This window comes from Papio anubis, chromosome 12 (assembly GCF_008728515.1).
Source record: "Papio anubis isolate 15944 chromosome 12, Panubis1.0, whole genome shotgun sequence".
Classification (NCBI taxonomy): Eukaryota; Metazoa; Chordata; class Mammalia; order Primates; family Cercopithecidae; genus Papio; species Papio anubis.
This window is the reverse complement of record NC_044987.1, coordinates 57107982-57130453: the sequence shown is the minus strand read 5'-3', so window position 1 is coordinate 57130453 and position 22472 is coordinate 57107982. Positions and strand designations below refer to the sequence as shown.

Genomic DNA, 22472 nt, shown 5'->3' with positions numbered 1-22472 from the left:
CATGAGCCTTCCCCAGCACCCCAGCAAGAGGGAACCCCCTGCCTGCCTCAGGCTACTTGTTCTGTTTCCACAAGCACTTCAGTTCACTCTGCCTAGTGTTAGAGATGTGTGTGTGTATGGTGAGGTTTGAGTGCCGGGGGAGCAGGCTAGAAGCTCCTCAGACACGGAGGTGCTTTGGGGGCAGACTGACTGCATTCAAATCCCATCTCATCCACTTGTTAGCTGTGCAGACTTGGCCAAGTCTCCTTCCCTCCTGAGCCTCAGTTTCCTCTTTGTAAAATGAGGATAATAGTAAGTATCTCACAGGGCTGTTGACCCATATGTGAGATCACACGTGTAGAACACCTCAGTGAAGTTAGTGCTAGTCTGAAAGTTAAATGAACGCCCACAGCTTTACTGTATTGGGTTACTGACATCACATGAATCCACTGTCCACCTTGACACTGTCTCGGAAATTGGTCTCACAGATTAACCCTTTATCTGTGGCCCAAAAGGAAAGGGACCCCAGAAGTGTAAGTTTTCTAGGTAGTGATAGTGGGGCCTCGGAGAGGTCTGAAGTCAGGGGCCTGCCCTGGAGAAGGTGGCTGGTTCACATGCGGGCCCAGAGGGGAAGCTCTGGGGCCTCTGAGCATGTGTGCACATGTGTGTGTCACTGGGGGTATGCAGATGGGGTGCAGAGCACACAGGTGCAGCTTAGCAGGGATATGAAGAACCCAGGGAGATTCAGCTCTGCCATAATGTGGGCTGTGCCCCATGGTGTGCCAGGGGCTGGGGACATAGAACTGGACTGAGTACCTGTCTTAGCCTCCTGGTCTGAGGGAGGAGAGTCAGGAGAAAGAGGGTGCAGGGACTTGAAACCGAGGCTCTGCTGGGGATAAGAGGAGGGCTCAGGATCCTCGAGGCCAGGATTGACATGGAGTGGGCAGGAGCATCCCACATATTCCTGCAGCCCTCAGGTGCATCCCCTCAGGGTTTACAAGGCCCTTTAACCCAAGTTCTGTCTTTGGACTCTCATGGCATCTGTGGAAGGCAGGGAGGGAAAGAACTGTTACCCCATGAGGAAACGGAGGCACATAGAGGGACCACGCAGCTAGTCACACAGCTAGTAAGTGGTGGTGCTGGCATTAGAACCCAGGACTTCTGTCTTCTGTGCGTGAGTCTCCCCTGTCAGCGTTATCTCAGTAGAACCCAGGACTTCTGTCTTCTATGCGTGAGTCTCCCCTGTCAGCGTTATCTCAGTAGAACCCAGGACTTCTGTCTTCTGTGCGTGAGTCTCCCCTGTCAGCGTTATTCTTCAGTAGAACCCAGGACTTCTGTCTTCTGTGCGAGTCTCCTGTCAGCTGCTATCTCAGCAGAACCCAGGACTTCTGTCTTCAGGCAAGTGGGGAGTCTCCCTGTCAGCTGCAGTATCTCAGTAGAACCCAGGACTTCTGTCTTCTGTGCGTGAGTCTCCCCTGTCAGCGTTATCTCAGTGGCGACTTTAGGGCTCAGGTTCTGCTAATCACATTTTTGGCCCCTGGGCTGTAGAACCCAAGTGCTTCCAATATCGCTCCAGAGGCTCCAGTTCTAGGACCCTCTAGGAAACTACTGTGAGGGTACAGCCCCAGAAGGGGAGGCACAGGCTGGCTGGCAGCACAGACGGGCCTGCTAACCTGCCCAGAGCCCCCAGGGTGGGGACCAGGGACTCTGTCTGCAGGCTTGAGTTTCACCTGGGTCATGTTGCATGTCAGATGGTGTCCCGTAACTCTGAGTCACCGAATCCCAAAGGTCCTCTTCCGCTTCTCCTCCACCCAGGCCCTGAGAGTGGGGGCTGCAGGAGGGGTGGGCATGACTGGCTGGCAGGGGCATTTCAGGAGGCTGGGGTTTGCATCCGTGGCATTGGACCCCCAGGGCTTCCAGACCCCTTCTTTATAAGCCTTTCCCACCCCCATTCCATCCCCTCTCTCCCCACTCCAGGCTGTCATCTCTTACCCCTCTGTCTGCCCACAGACTCCTAGCAACTTGAGAGCAGGGAACAGGCCAGTCCCATCTGGTTCCCCAGAGTTCATCAAGGGGTCTGCCCAGAGAAACCTCTTGGTAAAGACTCGCCGAGTGATGAATGAAAGGTTATGGTTCCAGTCCCCACTGGAATCCCAGTGTCTTGCCTTTGTCCAGGCCATTTCTGTTGCCAGATACACCCCTCCTTCCCTTCCTCTAGGGAGCAAGTTGTCACCGCTCAGTCCAGGCCAGCTCTTTCCCAAAGGCGTACTTGGTCCCTGGAATTGACCGTGTTCCCCTCCCCCAGTTGCTGGCATTCCTTCAGGCCAGGCCTCAGCTACTGCCCTGGTTACACTTTGGCCCCTGGTAGGTACCTGTGGACCTTGACCTGAAGGGTGCTGGCCTCTGTTGGGAGTCCTCCCACGCAGGAAACAGTGTGAGCGGCGCAGCTACTGGGCAAGTCATTTTACCTCTTGAGTCAGACTCGTCACTGTTAAATGGGGTCAGTGATTCTCTGTTAGGGATGTTAGAAGAGCAAATGTAAATCAAAAGGCAGTAGAGTGACAATGCCCAGCTCTGGCTGAGCATTTACCAAGCAGCAGCACTCTACAGACCTGGCAGGAGAAAGCTGTCAACAAAGATGGATGTCGTGATCACATCCATCAGTCCTCCCAAAACCCTGGGAAGAAGGGACGCTTACTCTCATTCCCATTTCGCAGCTGAGGACGTGGAGGCTCAGGAGGGTAAACTGATGTACTTTGGGGTCCGGGGTCATGCCGTGACTGAGCACTGTCAACCTGTGTGCGGAACTGTTTTGGGGAGGGATGTGGGGACCTGAGGTTGGGGTCAAATGTGGATGGCAGACAGCCTGCCCAGGAGCCCTGTCCCCTCCTGTCCACACTGGGGCCTAGGATAGAGGCACAGAGCAGGGACGGTGTGGGGAGATTTTCCAACGGGATCAGCTTGTATAAGACATAGGGTGCCTGGGAGAGAGGAATGTTCCACACGGGACTGGAAAGTCCAGGCAGGTTCCCTAACGTCAGCACCCAACCCCTCGCCTTGGGGAGGCTGCATGAGAGCCTACCCTGTGTTGAAGTGCTGCTGGCCTGGAAGTGCCATGGAGTGTCAGGGAAACTGGGCTGGGGGGCTCTGCCCAGCGCAGCCCCTGATCCCCCTGAGGGCCTGGGCAGGCTGCCACCGTCCTCCAAGCCTGTTTTCTCATGTGAAGTGAGGGGGCTGAAATGGGGGACTTCTGGGGTCTCTCCATGACTGACTTCTGCCTCTCATTCAGACCTGGTCCCCTACAGTCACCAGCCAGCCATCTGTCCCATCAGAGGCTCCCTGCCACATCATTTGTGCCTAGCCCCTGTGGCCTCAGATGTGGCCCTGGAGGCAGGGGGACAGCACAGGTGACGGTGGCCAGCACTGTCAGGGGAGGCTTCAGAAACTGGGAAACCTCTGAGCCAAGCCTCGAAGGCTAAGGAGAAAGAAGGTAGAGGGAATGGTGGAGCAAAGTCACAGAGGCTTTTGGGGACATGAAACCCATGTTCCCTGGCTAGGAAGTGCCAGGGGTAGCTAGGATGGAGGTTAGGGATCCCTGTGTCTGGCACATGCGAGCCCTTGATGCCAGGCTGAGGAGCCCAGGGGAGTTAAGGAAGGGCTGAGAGCCCCAGAGTGACAGGGTCAGGAGCGTGCCTCAGGAAAGGACCAGGGGATGAAGGATTTGATGGAAGGGCCAGTGAGAAACGGTGGTCTCAATCAGGGTGTGGGCTTGAGGGTGGTGAGGAGGGCACTGCCCACTCAGCAGCCTTTTAGAGGGTTGAATGGGCAGGACTGGGTGACCCGTTGGACTGGGGTGGTGGTGGTGGGGAGCTGATGTCCAGATTCATGCTAGTGTCCAGCTGTTGGGGTTGGCTCTGCCAGAAGGGACCCAGAGGAGGAGCAGGTGGGGGAGGACATGGCATGCGCATCACATCTGCTCAGCAAGTCTCAGGGCCTGAGCTGGGGGATGGCAGAGAGGTCCCCTTTTCCCCCAAAAGGCAGGTCCTGGGGCTACTTGGTCATGGCATTTGGGGATGGGAGGGCTGAGGTACACTCAGGCGGTGGCCACACTTCCCTGAAAGTCTGGGATTTTATGAAGGTGCTGGAGACCCCCCTCTGGGGTCGGGGAGGGCCCCAGGGCCCTGAGGAAACCAGGGCTTTGCCAGCTTGTTGAAAGAGCTGATGCACTTCCCAAATGCTCACCCATCTGCCACCACAGGGCAGCCGGGGAATACTGCAGAGTAAGGAGAGCTGGGCAAGCAACCTGTGTCCTCCACTTCAGCTCACAGGTCCCGAGAGTTCACACCCCTTGCTCCCACAGCTCATCAGCAAGCCCCAGGAAATACCGCCTGGTGGGTCCACTTCTCCCCAGCACCACTGCTACCGCCCCGCCTTCCGTCTTTCCCTTGAATGTGCCAAGGCTTTGCGTTGTTTTGCTGTTCCCTGGACCTGGAGCCCTCTGCCCCCCCGCCCCCACCTCCCAATCTTTTTACAGTGGTCTCTTTCTCTTCCTTCATGCCTCAGCTCATATGCCACCCCCTCAGAGGGGCAGACCCTGACCAACCCATCTCAAGCAGCTCCCCCCATGACTCTCCACCACATACACCTGTTGAGGTATTCTTGGCACTATCTGAAATCACTTTTTTTTTTTTTTTTTTTGAGACGGAGTCTTGCTCTGTCGCCCGGGCTGGAGTGCAGTGGCCGCATCTCAGCTCACTGCAAGCTCCGCCTCCCGGATTTACGCCATTCTCCTGCCTCAGCCTCCCGAGTAGCTGGGACTATAGGCGCCCGCTACCTCGCCCGGCTAGTTTTTTGTATTTTTCAGTAGAGACGGGGTTTCACCGTGTTAGCCAGGATGGTCTCGATCTCCTGACCTCGTGATCCGCCCGTCTCGGCCTCCCAAAGTGCTGGGATTACAGGCTTGAGCCACCGCGCCCCGCCTGAAATCACTTTTTAATGTTTTTTTTTTTTCCACCAGAGCCTGAATTTGAGACCAAGCCTGTCTACCTCTAATTAGTACCCTTTCCACTCCATCCTGCAGAGGGCCTGAGGGAACTCTGATCCCCTTACTGACAGCAGTCAGCTGGGGCCAAAATCCCTGCCCTGCCCACCTCTTAGGTCTGCGAGAGAATCCCCTAAGAGAAGGAGCCGTCCTTGAGGGGTAGAGGTGGCTAGTACCATCCTGAAAGGCTCAACCTTGTTAGAACTGACCGTGTTTGACCGCCAGAGAGGTCAAGGCCCTTACCGGGGTTAGCACTCACCCCGCGCTCCCGCCCATCCCGGCCCCTTCCCCTGAAGCGCGCTGACGTTGGCCACCGGCTCCCCGCAGGAACACTGGATCTCCCCGCAGAACGCAACGCACATCAAGCCTATGCACCCCACGTCGGTCCACGGCGTGGAGGATATGATCCGCCTAGGGGACCTCAACGAGGCGGGCATCTTGCGCAACCTGCTTATCCGCTACCGGGACCACCTCATCTACGTGAGTGCCGCCCCACCGGCGTGCCAGTCCAGGCCCCTCCACGCCCCGTCCCTCCCCACCCACCTCGCCCTGCCCCGCCCTGCCCCGCCCGCCCCACCTCCAGCACGCCCGCCCTGCCGGGGGCCCGCCTCCTGAGACTTTGTCCGCTATACAGCTGGACCCCGGGGCCCCTGTTGGGGCCCATCTGCCAGCAGCCGCTCGCTCGGCGGGGGCTCATCCTCGTGGGCCGTGGCTTTTGTGGTGTGGTTGGGGTGGGGAGCGGTTTGTACTACACAGTTTTCATGTGCCTCTCTAGGCCTTGAAACCAATGGAAGGCCAGAGCGGAGTCAGTGAGCCGCTTGGTGCTTTGCCCAGGCACAGAAGGGCTGCTCTGCTGTGTGTTTGCTAAGGGGCTAGGACCTGCCATCAGGCCTCAGGGGCAAGAGAGGATGGATGGATGTCCTCAGGAGGGTGCTAAAGGAGGGAACATGCTCTGCTCCTCCTCCCCTCAAACCTTGATATTAGAAACACACACACACACACCACTCTCCACCTTCAAACTCAAGACGACAAATAAAGATGTCTTCCCCAGCCAGGACACAGCAGATTCCAAGAGGCTGAGCTCAGAGAAGAGCAGAACAATAAGGGTCCGTGCAGATCATTTACTCTAGAGCTTCTCACACTTTTTGGTCACAGGAACCCTTTATATTCTTAAAAATTATTGAGGATTATTGAGGATCCCAAAGGACTTTTGTATACTGAGTTATATCTGTAGATATTTGCCATATTAGAAGTGAGACATTTAGAAACATATTAATTTTTGAAAAAGTAACCATGATAAATCTATTATAAGATAACATAAATAACATTTTTACTAAAAATGACATTTCCCAAAATAAAAAAAATAGTGAGAAGAGTAGCATTGTTTTACAGGTTTTTTCAAATCTCTTTAATGTCTGGCTTAATAAAGCCAACTGGATTCTCATCTCTGCTTAATGTCCAGTCTGATGTGATATTTTGGCTGAAGTGTATGAAGAAAATTTGGCCTCACAGATGTGTAGTTGGAAAAGAGAAGGCTTTGCAGACTTCCTGCAAGGGTCTTGGACCCCCAGGGGTCTTTGGTCTACACTCTGAGAACTGCTGCTCTACCCCATAGCCCAGTTGCAGACAGGGAAACTGAGACGCCGCAGGTTTAATCAGGCCCAGAGAGGTGCCGTGCCCGGGTCACTGCCTGCTTCTGACCCAGCCCCATCCTCCAGCAGTTCAAGGGCAAAGGAAACCAAGGAGGTGAAACCCCCAGCAGGGAGCAGGAAGGATCCCCCTCCCCCCCCCACACACACAGTGCCGGCCTGATTATCTCGAGACCCAGGCCCAGGGAAGGCTGGTACTAGGGGCATCACTAGGGGAGGTGTCAGGTCTGCAGGAGTGATTTGGCTCCCAGCTCAGAGGAGCGGTATTTGGGCTTCTGGAGGTGGGTGAGGTTGGCTGGTAGAGATGGCATTCAGGAGGGGCATGGCCTGAATAAATGCTGGAGGCAGGGCCATGCTGGTGAGTGATCGGCAGGCACAGCATCCCTCAGGTTGTCAGGACCATGAAGGGGTGCCAGGGCCCAGGGCTGGAAAAGTCTCAGAGAGCCCCAGGTGTTGTCACTGAAGAATCACGACAAGGAGCTCTCAGGGCCAGGGGTTCAGTCCCTCTCAGAAGCCCTGAATTATGGCCCCTCAGCTGCCAGAGAGGTCCTCAGTCCTCAGCCACTCTCTGACTCTAGGTCCCTCTGCAGCTTTAGGCTCCAGAGGAGAGGCTGCATGTGGCTCCCTGCCGTCCATTGTTTGGGCACAGGAAGTGACTTTGGCAGAGAGCCCTCTAGCCCTGACGAAGCCCCTCTCACTGTGTTCCTCAGTCAGGCCTCACCTGCACTTAGAGGGGCAGGACATGGAGGGTACCTCCAGATGTCATCAGCATCACCCAGGCAGCGGGGAGGAGCTAGAACTTAAGCCCAGGGCAGGGACACCCACCCGCTGTATCTCACAAGGACCTGCTGGTGTCTACACCCCACTTCTTGGCAGCCCCCTCTTTGTTCCTCTCCCTGGAGGGCAAGTGGTCACTGGTGGGTGCTGGGGTCCTCTGTGGCCACTCACCCAGGCCTGGGCAGTCTTAGGGGAGCAGAGAGCCTGTCTACCTGCCTGCAGGGCACTTCCAGGGCCAATGCTTTGTCTTAGTCCTATGCCAAGGCTGGAACCCAAGGCCCACTCTCCTGTCAGGAGATGCTGAGGGCCCCATCTCAGGGGAGGAGCTGGGTAAGATGGAAGTTGTCCCACCAGGCCTCCTGCAGACCAGTGTCTCAGCATAGCTCAGGGGCTTGAAGCCTGTGGGTCAGCCACAGTGCAGGCAAGCTGGTCCTCACGCGAGGGAGTCGGTAGGTCAGCTGCATCTAGGAACAAAGGCAAAAACAGGATTCATAAGGGAGAGGGAGGAAAAAACTTCAGACCCTGTGGGGCTCAGTGAATCTTGTCTGTAAAGTTAGGAGGGTGGTGAGCTGATGCCCGGGCGGCCAGCAGAGGATTGCTTGGACATTACATCCTCCAGGAGAGTTTCAAAGAAAATAACTTCAGGGATTTATGGGTTCTCCAGAAAGGCCCCAAATCTGAACCATTTGCCTCATTTGAAGTTCTCACATAACCTTTCTGACTTATTTTCTGGGTGAGAGGGAGGAGGCGGGGCCATCCCCTGTGGAGGGATGGGGTAGGGGCCCAGGTAGGTGTCTAAGCTGCCTTCTTGTCCAGGATGCCTGGCCAGGAAACCACGCTGTGGCACCTGGAAGGGCTTCAGCTCCAATAGTCCGCCAACCTTAGATTCTCAGTGTCTCTTGGACATGCTCAAGAACTGCAGGATTCAAAGAAGTTTCCTTGACTCACTGAGTTCGTGATTCTGTGACTTGGTGGATGAGGTAGGATTAGAGCAGGGCTTTGAAGAAGCAACCGGGCCATCGTTCCACCCGGAAACTGTACCTGTCCCTAACCATGGCAACCCCCTGTCCCTTCATGGATTGGATTACCCTGGGCACAACACATGCACTCAGAATTTCCTCCGATTACCATGGCCAGCTCACAGCCTTGGGCCGGTGGATGCTCTGTTCTCGACTGCCTGTCCTGGGCTCTCCTGCCTCCAGCTTCCCTGTCCCCAGGAGCCCAAGAGAGCATCCCAGGGCCACACATCAGCCCTAGCCACTCCAGGATGAGGAAAGGCACTTAGAGAACATTTAGCAACCCCTCACTGCATGCCCAGAGAGCAAGGACTGTCCCCGCATTGGGTGGAAGGGCTGGTGGGGACCCAGGGCTCTCTAACGCTGAGCAGAGGCTGGAGCCCTGATCTGGGAGGCAGGAGGCTGGTGTCCAGTCTTGGCGTGTGCCCTTGGGGACGTCCCTATCCCTGTCTGGTCTCAGCCTTTCGTAGGCACAACAGGGAGACTGCATGGGGTGGGCACCTCTGTGGCTCTGGGAAGACTTGTGAGTCCCAGGATGTGTTCTTGGTCTCCATGGCCTGCTGAATACTAATGAAGTCCCCAGAGCCGACAGGCCTGGGTGCTTCCTGGAGGAGGTGAAATTGATTCCTGCTACATCTCTGTGGCCTCAGAGAGGCCCCCTGAGCTCTGTCTGGGGACCCCTAGGGGCCACATGTGCTGTATCCCTGGTTTGGGAACAGTCCTTCTCTCTCCCCACCCAACCTGTGGCTCTGCAGGGCAGATTTTACTACTAGAGATTTGAGCAAGAGGTCTGTGCTGGGCGTTCATTCTCTGCCAGTCTGAATCCTTAGAGTCAGAGAGACAGGCCAGAGGGCTCAGGGAGCAGTGCTAAGACCCTGGAGGACCAATGGGCACAGAAGCCTGGATAGGGCCAGGGTCTCATTGCCAGTGGTGGCCAGCCTCCTCTTCAGGAGACCCCAGCTGCTGGCTCTGCAGGTCCTGTGGGTGTGTTTCTGGGGTCTGGGGAAGCCCAGGTGGAGAGGCCAGAGCTGGGGCTCTGGTGCCAGGGTTTCTCATTCACCCCACCCCACACACATCTGCTGTGTGACCTTGGCAAGTCTCCCCACTTCCTGGAGGCTCGCTTCTCTCATCTGCGAAAGGGGAATATGACCACACCTCCCGAGGCCTTCTGAGGAGTAAAAGGGGTAATGGAACAGGAGCTGCAAAGTCCTGAGCCCAAGAGGGCTTGCTCTTGCCCTGTTGCTGGAAATAATCCTCCTCACCGAGGAAAGAGGACTCGTTTCTTTTGTTTGTTTTGTAGTAGTTAGGTAGATACATACATGCATACATATATATACAAAAAATTATTCATTTTTTCTGCACAGATGGTAGCATCCCTTCCACGCTGTTCTGTGGTTTTCCACTGGCCACATCCCGACCGCCCTTCCCGTCAACGTGGCTGGGGCTGCCTCAGTGCTGCTGACAGGCGTGTCCCCTCGCTACCTTCCCTGCAGGTTGCTGTGGCTGGCAGTGGACGCTGTTCACCCAGTACTTCCCCGCCCATTGATCTAGTTGCTCTTTCAGCCACTCAGCAAATGTTGCTGAGCATCTCCTATGTGCCATGCATGGTGACAGGCCCTGAGGGATGGAGGCCTTGAATGGGGACTGTAGAGGAATCAGCTGGGCATGCTGAAGGAAACCTGTGGCTATGATGATTGTACAGGAAGGTGCCTGGCTTCCTGGAGGAGGCGTCATCTCGGCTTGGAACTGAAGGATGAGAAGGAATTATCTGGGTGAAGGGGTAGGGGAAGTGTGTCCCTGGTCTGAGATGGCAGGGGTTGGAGTGTGGTGCTTTTAACTGAAAGTTTCATATGAATGGAGCCTCTTGGTTGTGGGTTGAGGTTGACGAGGGTGGCAGGGGCCAGGGCTTGGGGCTTTGTGGGCAGGAAGAGCATTTGGACTTTGTCCGGAGGCTGTGGGAAACCGCTGGAGGGTTTTCAGCAGAGATGATGTGGTTAGATGTTTTAAAAGCCGGCGCAGCTCTGAGTGGAGGATAGATTGTTGTGGGGGCGAGTGTGGAAGCCGGGAGCCTAGTGGGGAGGCACCTGCAGTGGGCTGCTGAGAAATGAGCGTGGCCTGGCCAGGGAGGCGGCATGCAGATGGAGAGTGGGAGTGGTGTGAGGGAGGGGTGTCCAGGGGCTCCCCAGGTTCCTGCCCTGGGCGAGGGATGTGGTGACGTTGTTGGTCAAGTTGGGAAGGCTGGAGAGAGCAGGGTTGGAGGGAAGGGGGAGCTCTGGTCTGGACGTGCCAGTGGCATCAAGTAGGGATGTCAGGAGGCTCAGGGCTGAAGGGTTCATGCGCAGGAGGACCCTCTGGGCTGTGGGCAGAGTGGAGAAGGCCGTGGGTGCCATGGGTGGGAGAAGGCTAGCCCCAGCCCTGGGCCAGCTTCTCAGAGCGTCTCAGCATCCCCCATTTCCCTCTCTGGACTGCCCGTGCCCTGCATGTGGCCACGGAGCCTGCTCCCAGGGCCTCCCTCCACTGAGCTCTGACCACTTCCCGGAGGCTGGTCCATTAGGTCTGAAACGGCCTCTGCCTCCAGCCTGGGTGACTACCATTCATCCCCACAACTGCCGGGGTGACCTTTCAGCAGCAGACCTCCCAAATGTCACGCCCTTTCATGCCTCTGTGCTTGCTACTCGCGGGCAGGCCCCCTGGCTCTCCCTCCCCTACACCCCTACCTCATGAGATCTAGGTGCCTCCATCAGGGCCCTCACACCCCAGCCTCCCCGTGTGTCTCAGCAGAGGGTTGTTGAATGACTGCATGGCATCAGCCTGTGCTGTGTGGGGATCATGGGCCAGATGGCTGAGCATCACATTATTAAGAAGAAATCAGGAAGAAAGTTTTGTTGGGCATTGTGACACATGCCTGGAATCCCAGCCACTCGAGAGGCTGAGGCAGGAGAATCTCTTGAACCCAGAAGATGGAGGTTGCAGTGAGCTGAGATTGAGCCACTGCACCCAGCTTGGGTGACAGAGCGAGACTCTGCCTCAAAAGAGAGAAAGGAAGGTGGCGTTTATGTACCAGGCACCTGGCAAAATTATGTCTTTTCCCTTTAGTCTTTACAACAGCCAAGGGAAGTAGGTGCTAACCTCCCCTTTTACAAATGAGCAAACTGAGGTTTGCCAAAGGGACGTTCTTTGGGGCTGGTTCCTAGTCTGATGCAGGTTTCCACCAGAATCTAGCCAGCTCCCACGGCTGGGCAGGGCCGAGCTGTAGGGGACCGTGCCTGAGGGGTCCAAGGGCAGGGCCTGATCTGAGAGTTCAGCAGCCCTGGGCCATGTGGGTGCCATTCGTGGAAAATGCTCTTATAGCCCCTGTTCCCCACTGACCAGCTTCCTTTTCTTCTGCTCTGCACTTTGCAACCTCAGACCAACTGCGGAGGGCGCGTGAGTGTGGCACAGAAAGCCGGCTCCAGCTGGTGTCTTATTTGGTTGCCTGCTTGGCCTGGCTGCTCCCCTCCAGCCTCCCACCCCCACCCCACCCTAGCTCTTCCTGCTTGGCTCTCGTGGCACGGTTAGTAGGTCAGCACAGTGAGGCTCAAGTGCTTCCCTCCATGGGCTGATTGGAGGAAGAGGCTTAGGTGGGAAAGGAAGGTCTTCCTGGGCCCAGAGAAGGGCAGTTTCTGGCCAGCTGTCCTGGTCCAGGACAGCCAAGGCCAGGACTGGAGGCTGGGTCTTGGCCCCACCTGGCCCCAGGGTGGGCGTTTCCCCCAGCATGCAGTGCCTGCAGCCAGGGAAGTCAGCTCCCTGCATGGCCACGGTAGGCTGAGGCTGCTGGGGCATAGCTGCGGCTCTGCTGTGATGCACTGAGCCCTGAATGGGAGGGGGAGGGTGGACTGTCACCTCCCCTGAGCATCTTTCTTCAGCCTATCCAGGCCCCAGATATCAATACATCCACTGCCAATTATGGTCTAGGCCTGCCTGACCTTTTCAAGTTTGAGACATGGGGTGGGAAGAGGGAGAAGTAACCCTGAGTGCCTCACCCTGCTCTGGTGGCAGGAGGGCCAGGCTGTTGTCCCCTGTGGCAGGACCCCAAGCCCACAACAGGAAGCCTTGCCTATAGACAGCTGATCTTTGCACTAACAGAGGAGCCCAAGTAGAGAACCCCCTTAAGGCTATCTGAGGTGCACCTGGCCCCTGTGCCTATGCTGCGCAGGATGACTGGAGGTGCTCCCTCCCCCAGAGCACAGCATCTCCCTTTGTCCTAGGGCAGTGCTACAGAGAGTGGGGCCCACCCAGCCCCCAAGCCACTTACCCCAGCTCCTTCAGCTCTTTATAGCTCATTTCTCACACCCCTCTCCCTCACCAACCCGGCCTCCCCCTGGACATGGTCCTGTTGATTAATTTCACTCCAAAAGCTTGGGATGCGGGGCCTGAAGGCCATGGTGGGAGTCAGCATTTGCAGAGTACCTACTGTGTGCCATGAATTTTAAAAGATACCACCTCCTCTAATCTTCACAAGCAGTTATACTCATTTTTACAGATAAAGAGAAGGAAATCTAGGCGTAGAGACACCACCTACCTCTTCATCAAATGTCACTGAGCACTAACTCCGAGCCAGACCCAGTGCTGGATGGATGGCCCTGCCCCAGCTCCTAAGGAGGCCCGATTCTGGCTCCAGGTCCACCCACACGACTCCAAAGCCAGGACTCTTCCCTCCAGAGCAGAGCCCAAGAGCTTTCTAGAGTCAGAGTCTCCCACACAGAGTCAGTGAGCTCCCCATCTCTTGCTGCCCACAGACATATACGGGCTCCATCCTGGTGGCCGTGAACCCCTACCAGCTGCTCTCCATCTACTCACCAGAGCACATCCGCCAGTATACCAACAAGAAGATTGGGGAGATGCCCCCCCACATCTTTGCCATTGCTGACAACTGCTACTTCAACATGAAACGCAATAGCCGTGACCAGTGCTGCATCATCAGGTGGGCGGCCCAGCACCTGTGTGGAGCTCCAGGCTTAGGACCTAGAGCTCCAGCTGTGGGTTCCTGCTGATACCTCTAGGGATTGCCCGTGCTATCGGAAATGCCATCAAGCTCCTCAGGAACCAGACCTATGTACTCTGTGCTGTGTAACAATGTAGAAAATCACCTCCCCTTTCTCAGGTATTATATCGCTACGCTACCAAAGCTCACGTTAGCTTTTGAGGCCAGCCTTGTTTACTGCTGGCTCCTGTTAAGTTGTGGTCAGTTGACATCTCAGGCTCCTATTTTCTTTTGGACAGAGGGTAAAAGACAGAGTATTGACTGCACATCTAATATGCGTTGTTCTCTATGGCAAGTACAGATGCAGGGGTGTTTGTGTCTGAATGAAGGTGAAGGAGAATGCGGTAGAGCACTGGGCCCTTGAGCCCTGCCCCAGCCCTGGAGGGTCCATATTGTCAGCCGGTATTACAGATGGGGGAGCTGGTGGATGGTGCAGCCTGGGCTGAGTTCCAGTTGGGTGGGGAGTCCCTGTAGGTTGTGACAGGTCCTGCCACTCCCTTCCTCTGCAGTGGGGAATCTGGGGCTGGGAAGACGGAGAGCACAAAGCTGATCCTGCAGTTCCTGGCAGCCATCAGTGGACAACACTCATGGATTGAGCAGCAGGTCTTGGAGGCCACCCCCATTCTGGAAGGTAGGGCCAGGGTTCCGAGGGTGGGACCAGGCAGTGGAGCGGGAGAGGGCTTTGCCAGTGACACCCTACTCACTCCACAGCATTCGGGAATGCCAAGACCATCCGCAACGATAACTCAAGCCGTTTCGGAAAGTACATCGACATCCACTTCAACAAGCGGGGCGCCATCGAGGGCGCCAAGATTGAGCAGTACCTGCTGGAGAAGTCGCGCGTCTGTCGCCAGGTGGGCCTGAGCCCCAGGGATGCAGGAATAGACCCAGGTCCCTGGCCTCAGGGGTCTGTGTGGCCCTGATGCTCCCCTACCTGCCCGTATTGCTGCCTGCTCGCCTCTGTGCTGGAAACCCCACCATGAAACCCACCGATGGGCTTCTCCACAAGCCGTTTGTTAAAATAGTAGACCATCATCCCAGGCTAGATCCTGATGGCCTCCTCCAGCCCTCCTCCCCTGGCCCCCAACACTGTGCCCACATTTTCAGGCCCCAGATGAAAGGAACTACCACGTGTTCTACTGCATGCTGGAGGGCATGAGTGAAGATCAGAAGAAGAAGCTGGGCTTGGGCCAGGCCTCTGACTACAACTACTTGGCCATGGTGAGGCGCAGGCGGGCACCTGGCTAGGGGGGCATCCACCCTAGGATTGCAGGGAGCTGGCTGCTGCAGACTCAGCCTTGAGGTCTCACTGGTCACAGGGCTCAGGTGCCAGCTTCTTGCTGGCTTGTCTGGACACCAAGGAGAAGTGGGCCCCTGACCATTGCTGCCACCAAGCAAAGGGTGGGGGACCTTGGGGCATGCACATGGCAGGCTGGCTTGGGGAGCACCACTCCTTTAGCCTTGGGGAGAGCCCATGTCTGGTTGCCTGGGCTGGGCTGGGGTGGGCCAGGCCACATGGACGTACATGTGGGCTACGGCACCTGAAGCATATGCGTGTATGCGCATGTGTGTGTTGTAGGTGTGACAGGTGACCCTGGACACTTCCTGTAGCTGGCTGGTGCACACGTGCACGCACACACACACATCTTGTAGACACATAGAAAATGCGATGTGCCCCCGTCGATGCCCTGCTTGTATGCAGTTACCTCTCTCCTCTGTCTCCACCAGGCAGTACCTGCCTAGGGGGTCAAGTCCCTGATAGTGGGTATCCCTGAGGGGGCTACAGGAGCCTAGTAGGGCCTAAGTGCTGTGACTGCCAGGTGGGCAACAGGGGCTGGCCTGGCATCAGTGACCTGCCTGCTCTTCTTCATGGGAAGAAGGGGCACCAGCACCCCCAGGTGTGGAGAATGAGTTCCTGGGGAGCCCGGGCTTTCCAGAGCCTCCAGACTTTCTGGAGGAGTTGTGGTGCTCACCGGGTGAGGTCAGCGCCCAGGGCCCCAGGCTGGCCTGGCCTGTCAGGCAGAAAGGGCCTTTTGGGCAGGCAGCCAGGCACTGCCCCTCTAGGGGTACACTGACATCCTCCTGCACCCCACTCTCCCACCCTGCCCACCAGGGTAACTGCATAACCTGTGAGGGCCGGGTGGACAGCCAGGAGTACGCCAACATCCGTTCCGCCATGAAGGTGCTCATGTTCACTGACACCGAGAACTGGGAGATCTCGAAGCTCCTGGCCGCCATCCTGCACCTGGGCAACCTGCAGTATGAGGGTGAGGCTGCGCTGCCCTTGCCCTGCCCCACCCCTGTGCCAAGGGCAGTGCAGTGCCTTTCTGCCCACACGGTATTGGTGGCTCAGTTTCTGTCCCAACACATGCCCTCTTTGGGATGGAAGCTGGGAAGAATTCGCCTGTGGGTAGATTTGAACAGGTCTGCTAGCTTGAAATCAGCATTGGGTGTAGTGTCGCTGTGCTGACAGTTCACCATGGAGAGGTACAGTTAAAGTATATTGGGAGTTGTCTATGGACCCTTTAAGACTCACTTCAAAGTTGGTTTCTTCTTTAAAGTCAGATGTCTTAGAGAGAGGGTTTATCTTTGAACTAATCATTGTAAGGTGTGAGTGACTGGATAGCCATCTTTGGAAAGGGAGAAGGCTAGGTAAGGGAACATGTTCACTCATCTAACATTCTTGGACACCCACTGTGTGCCAGGCTGGGAGGTGGTCCCCTGAGGCAGGTGGCGGGTCCCACTCTGCTCTTGCCTCTGGTTCCCAGCATGGTCCCCAGGCAGAGTAGGAGCCCCAGGAAATGTGTCCAGGGAATGAATAATCCCAGCACTAAGGAGATCACAGTCTAGTCATCTTGAAAGACTAAGAGACACAGGGAAATGTAAGCTGACAGAAGGAAGAGCTTGTGCAAAGGCCCTGAGAACAGAGCACATGTTGGGACGGGCAATCCAAAGTTTGTCTAACAGGAGCCAGGGTTGCTGCCAAGAGCCCTGGGAGTAGGGAGAGAGCTGCAATAACCAGTGTCTGTTCCTTGAATGCCAGGCATGGTGCCATGTGCGGGGCATACATGGTCCCTACCCTCATGGTGCCTGCAGTCTCATGGTGAGAACATTAATCAAATACACCTTGACCCGGGAAAGCATTTAGTCACAGTGCTGATGCCCTCCCTAGACAGGGCAGGACCCCGGCAGCAGGAGTGACAGCCTAGTCCTCTTAGGACAGTCCCCTTGCCCCTGTTGCCCACACTCCCTCCCCTGATGCTGTGCCCCTTACTGCCAACAGCCCGCACATTTGAAAATCTGGATGCCTGTGAGGTCCTCTTCTCGCCGTCGCTGGCCACAGCTGCATCCCTGCTTGAGGTCAGTGCCCGGCCTTTCTCCCCTCCACGACTTCTGTCTGTCTGAAGGGTTGAGTTCAAGCTCATTGGGGGCTGGGATGTGGGAACCACATTGCTGGGACCCTCTGGTTTGGAGAGTTCTGTTCAATATGGAGAAGCAACTGTGTGCAGGTCCTGTGCTAGGCACAGGTCCTGGAGGAGCTGCCCTGGGGATGACGGGGCAGGTGGGGGCCCTGTGATGCCCTGGGCTATGTGACCCTGGGTGAGTCATCCCTGCCTTCTGGGCCTCAATCTCCACATCTGGGCAAAGGGCACTGGTGTCCATGGGTCAAATGCATTGAGTCTGTCTGTCTTTTAGCAAACACTTACTAGGGTTGGAAAACGGGGATGAATAAAGCCAGAGTTAGGGATGGTCCTAGAAAGGACAGGTGACATGCTGGAGGGAGTTAAGCGGGGCTGTCAAGGAGACAGAAGTTCCTTCCAGGCAGCACCAGGGCAGGTTTCCATGCCTGGGGAGAATTTGGCCGTGGGCCCTGGGGCTGGCGTGCTTAGTGGAGGCAGTGGTTTGGGCCAGGCCAGTGCTGGAAAGTGGAGGGGTCTGGTTGTGGGTGGAGGGAAGGGGCAGGCTGGATGGTGAGCACCGGGGGTGTTGCCTGCACCAGGTGAATCCCCCAGACCTGATGAGCTGCCTGACCAGCCGCACCCTCATCACCCGTGGGGAAACGGTGTCCACCCCACTGAGCAGGGAGCAGGCACTGGACGTACGCGATGCCTTCGTCAAGGTGGGCTGGAAGAAAGGGGCCGCTTGCTCGCCCTAACTCTCGGGAAGTTGGGCTGTTGATGGGCAGGTGGCAAGGAGTCCTGGGAGGCGGGTAGACGTCTGGGTCGCCACCCCTGCCTGCCCCGGGGCCACAGTCGACCTTCTTCGAGTCCCAGGTGCCTGTGCTTCCTAGCTCTGGCCACCCCAGGCCCTTGGCTTTTGGCCTGCTTTGATCAGCCATGCTGTTCCCAGCCCCGGGTTACTCTCTTTGGTCTTTCTGTAGAAGACACAGAAGAGCGGGGCTGGATCGGGTCCTGTTTCTACAGCCACATGTTTGCCATTCATGGAGCCTTCACCCACCACACCAGGCCCTGGGCTGTGTTCGGGGACCTCAGAGATAAACAGGGTTGGATAGAGAGATGAGAGCCCCAAGGAGGGCTCCTTCCCCAGCTGCAGGGTCAGGGAAGGCTTCTCAGAGAGGAGCTGTTATCTCAACAGAGCCTTGAAGAATGTGTAGGAACTGTTCAAGCAGGAGAAGGGGGCTCCAGGCAGAGGGAACAGCTTAAGTAAAGGGTTGGGGGTTCCACATATCACTTTGTTCCACGCAAGGGCTGGAGCGAGGCCACGAAGGGTCCACGAGCCTGGCCTGTCCCCCAGGGAAGGGTGTGGCTGGTGCCAGTGGCTGATCGCTGCCTTTCAGGGAATCTACGGGCGGCTGTTCGTGTGGATTGTGGACAAGATCAACGCTGCAATTTACAAGCCTCCCTCCCAGGATGTGAAGAACTCTCGCAGGTCCATCGGCCTCCTGGACATCTTTGGGTTCGAGAACTTTGCTGTGAACAGGTACCGCATGGGGCTCTGCTCATGGGAATTTCCTTCCCCAATATGGACATAAGAAATAATCATGTCTCTCTCTTGTGAAGCACATTTAGTTGCCTCCTGATACACTCTGCCAGGCTGTTCCACCATCACGGTGGACCCTCTCCCCTTCTTTCTCATCCCCTTGTGTCCCTCACCTCCCCAAGGTCAGCTGAGCCTGGCTGGGGTTGCGAGGAGGCTGTACACATCCTGAACACTTGGGGAGGCAACCTCTGGTCTCCAGGCCCCGCTGGCCACTGCTGATCTGCCCAGATCCATGCTGCAAGGTGTCTCAAAGCAGGGAGGCCAGGCCTGAGCCACACTTGTGTTGGGGTCTCAGCCACCCTTGGGATTCTCTGCCTTTTAGGGGCTATGTGAGGGGCTGATGGGTGTGTCATGTACAGGTGGGTCCTGGAGCCCCACTTTCTGCTGGGAAGTCAGGACCTGGCAAGTCATGTCAGTTCCTGTGCTGTTTGGATGTCTCAAAGCCCTCCTCCAGCACCAAAACACCACACTCAACACACAGGGCTGTGTCCGTGGCTCGGCCTTGTCTGCAGCCGGGGCTGTTTCCCAAGCCTTGTCAGCCCCCTTCCCACCTCCCAAGGCCACTTTCAATATCCCTGTACGGCCCACCAGCCAGCGTCTGGGCTTTTTCTCTCCCAGGCAATCTGCCTGGGGTTTGAGTGCCCACGTGCCAATCCCCAGCCCTCCCCAGGGCTTGATCATGCAAGAGAAAGGGTCCTGAAGAGCCTTAACTCTCCTTCTGGCTCACGGAGTGACCCTGGACAAGTCCTTTGCCCTTGCTGGGCCTCCATGTCCTCCTCTGCACCTGGAGGGAGGTGGACTTGATAAACCCCCTTGCCTCAGAGTTTGGAGTCCACAATGGGAGCAGCTTGCTAAAGGCCACGCTGCAGGTGGAGGCAGAGCCAGGCCCTGAACTGCAGGGTGGGGCCTGAACAACACCCTTACCCCATCCCTGTGCCCCTGTAGCTTCGAGCAGCTCTGCATCAACTTTGCCAATGAGCACCTGCAGCAGTTCTTTGTGAGACACGTGTTCAAGCTGGAGCAGGAGGAGTATGACCTGGAGAGCATCGACTGGCTGCACATCGAGTTCACCGACAACCAGGACGCCCTGGACATGATCGCCAACAAGCCCATGAATATCATCTCCCTCATCGATGAGGAGAGCAAGTTCCCCAAGGTGGGCCGGTCCTGCCGCCACCTCCCGGGGTCTTGGGCGTGCACAGCTTCCTTCCCTGCTCTGAGCCACAGCTTTCCTTATCTGCAAAATAGGACTAATGATACCCACCCCTTAAGGTGGCTCTGGGGCCAATTCAAGTACAGTCATCTGCCATTTGGGAATCACCTACAGTCCACGGGGTCCTGGGCCAGGCCATGAAGATCCAAGCATGCAGTTGGCACAGAATGGGTGCTCAGGACACAGCATATATCTCAGAGCTGGGGAGGGGGAGACGGGATTGCACCCATGATTTTAGTCTTGGGAAATCGATTGTCTAAACTGGAATGCACTTTCAAAGTTGCGTAGTTCCAATTCATCCACTTAAGAGTTGGGGAAATGGGGGCCCAGAGAGCTCCTATGTGAGATAGAAATAAAGGGGGGGGAAGCTCCTGAAGAAGAGACAGGGTGCAAAGACATGGGCAGGGAGGGCAGTGGGGCCCATGGAGGAGAGGGTGGACTCACAGTTGCCCCTCCACTCCCCAGGGCACGGACACCACCATGTTACACAAGCTGAACTCCCAGCACAAGCTCAACGCGAACTACATTCCCCCCAAGAACAACCACGAGACCCAGTTTGGCATCAACCATTTTGCAGGTGTCGTCTACTATGAGACCCAAGGTACAGAGGGCTGCCAGCTGTCTGTCACTCCCTGCCTGTAGCCCTGCCTTCCCCTTCTCCAGCCCAGGAATAAGATATCCGGAATTTTAAAGATTTTTAAAATTTGTGATTATATATATATACACACACACACACACACACTTGACTAAAATGGCCAAGTGTTGGATTCAGTGGCATTAAGTACTTCACAGTGCTGCACATCCGGTACTGCTAATTCCAGGGCTTTCTCGCCGCCTCAAACAGAGCCTCTGCATGCATGGAGCGATACCTCCTTTCCCAACCTCTAGTCCCCTGTAACCTGTGTTCTACTTCTGTCTGTGAGTTTGACTATTCTAGGTACCTCATATAAGTGGAATCATATGATATGGCTGTACATCATTTAATGTCATTTATGAGAATGTGTCGTTAGGCAATTTGGTCATTGTCAATCATCGTAGAGTGTAGTTACACACCTAGATGGTCCAGCCTACTACACAGCCAGACTATCTGGTATGGCCTATTGCCCTCAGGCTACAGACCTGTACAGCATGTTCTTGTACTAAATACTGTAGGCAGTTTTGACAGAATGGTAAGTATTTGTGCATTTAAACATAGAAAAGGTACAGTAAAAATACATCATTACCATCTTAGGCACCACTATTGTATCCATAGTTGGCTGAAATGTCATTATGCGGTGAAGGCATGACTGTCCTTTTGTGTCTGGCTTGTTTCATTTAGCATAATGTCGTTAATTTTCAACCATGTTGTAGCATGTATCAATTGCCCTCATTTTCATGGCTGAATAGTATTTCATTGTGTGGATAAACATTTTGCTTATCCATTTATCTGCAAATGGACATTTGGGGTTGTTTCTACCTTTTGACTTTTGTGAACAGTGCTGCTCTGAACACTAGTGTGCAAATATGTATTCAAGTCCCTGCTTTCAATTCTTTTGAATGGGCTCAATGCTTGTTTGTACATTTAGGGAAACTGAGGCTCAGAACAAGGTGGGGGCTTGACTGTCCTTACCTGATACAACATAGCCCATTAGGCTCAAAGTCAGGCCTAGAACCGGCCCAGTTACCCGCTAAGACTCTCGGCAACAAGACCAAGCATGAGCTTTGAAGACCATGCATCTTCTTTTCCCCTGAGGACATGCAACTGGGTTCATGTTAAAGCTGGAAGTTAAGAAGAGTGGTCAGAACATGGGCTTATCTCACTTGGAATTCTTACAGGGTTTGTCAAAAGACTGCAGACTTCCCTTGCCAATCCCTTCCCACCCACCCTGGTATAAAGGGCCAACCTCAAATTGGCATCAGTTATGGGCTGTGTCTACCCTGAGCCCTGCCATACAGCCTCAAGGGATCTTACCCATAGTCAAAGGCCAATTAACCCATAAATATCTATACCTACTATGTACCACAAAAAATTAAAAATTAATTTTTTTTAAAAAAAGGCCAAAGACATTCAAACATGCTGTAACCCATCCGTTTCTTACTCCCTTGCTGAACTGGTCCAGAAGTCAGCAGTGTATCAGTGAGCCAGGGTGCAGTGGTAGAATCTGATGGCGGCTCAGGCTCCCTCAAAATACTGGACTGTGAGATTCAATCTTATTGTTGGAAGAAGGAAGCAGACATTAAGTTTGAAGGACTGTCGTGCAAACAAATTGGTCTTTCATTTGGAGTAATAGAGGATTGTATTTTTCCGTTCAGTTCAACCAGTATGCTCTTAGCATCTATTATGTACCAGGCTTCATGATGTTGCTGAGGATACAGAAGTGATAATTGAGTAATCTCTATGCTGAGTTATGAAACCATAGAATGCTATGTCTGGAGGGAACATAAGGGTCATCTACCTTAATAGAATTGGAAACTGAAGCCCAGAAAGGGAAATGGCTTGCCTAAGGTTGTTAAACGAGACTAAATGACTGGAAAGAATTCTACCAGCATTTTCTAGTTCACAAAGAACCTATTCAATACAGCATCTTATTTATGATGTGGATTTATGAAGTGGGCGGTATTAGGTGTTCTGAAGAGAAGCAAGCTTGTGGGCAGTATCCTTCCCACCCAACAGTTAAGGAACCTGGAGTCCCAGAATGGGGGTCTTTCTAGGATCACATAGTGAGTCTGTCAGAGCTTTAATGAGAACCCAATTACATCCCACTGCAAGGCCCACCCTCCATTCCTGTGTGCC

General features: G+C 55.2%; 1 protein-coding gene across 1 annotated transcript in view; it reads left to right on the top strand.

Annotated features, from left to right (window-relative positions):
• Positions 1–22472, top strand: part of MYO7A (myosin VIIA) — a 77825-nt gene that overhangs the window by 4687 nt on the left and 50666 nt on the right. Inside the window, exons 3-13 of the mRNA XM_009186977.4 lie at positions 5348–5500; positions 13241–13425; positions 13995–14116; positions 14197–14339; positions 14593–14706; positions 15599–15752; positions 16769–16845; positions 17486–17605; positions 18284–18426; positions 19432–19642; positions 20165–20300. Coding sequence (XP_009185241.2) covers positions 5348–5500; positions 13241–13425; positions 13995–14116; positions 14197–14339; positions 14593–14706; positions 15599–15752; positions 16769–16845; positions 17486–17605; positions 18284–18426; positions 19432–19642; positions 20165–20300 — 1558 coding nt within the window. The remainder of the gene's footprint in view (positions 1–5347; positions 5501–13240; positions 13426–13994; positions 14117–14196; positions 14340–14592; positions 14707–15598; positions 15753–16768; positions 16846–17485; positions 17606–18283; positions 18427–19431; positions 19643–20164; positions 20301–22472) is intronic.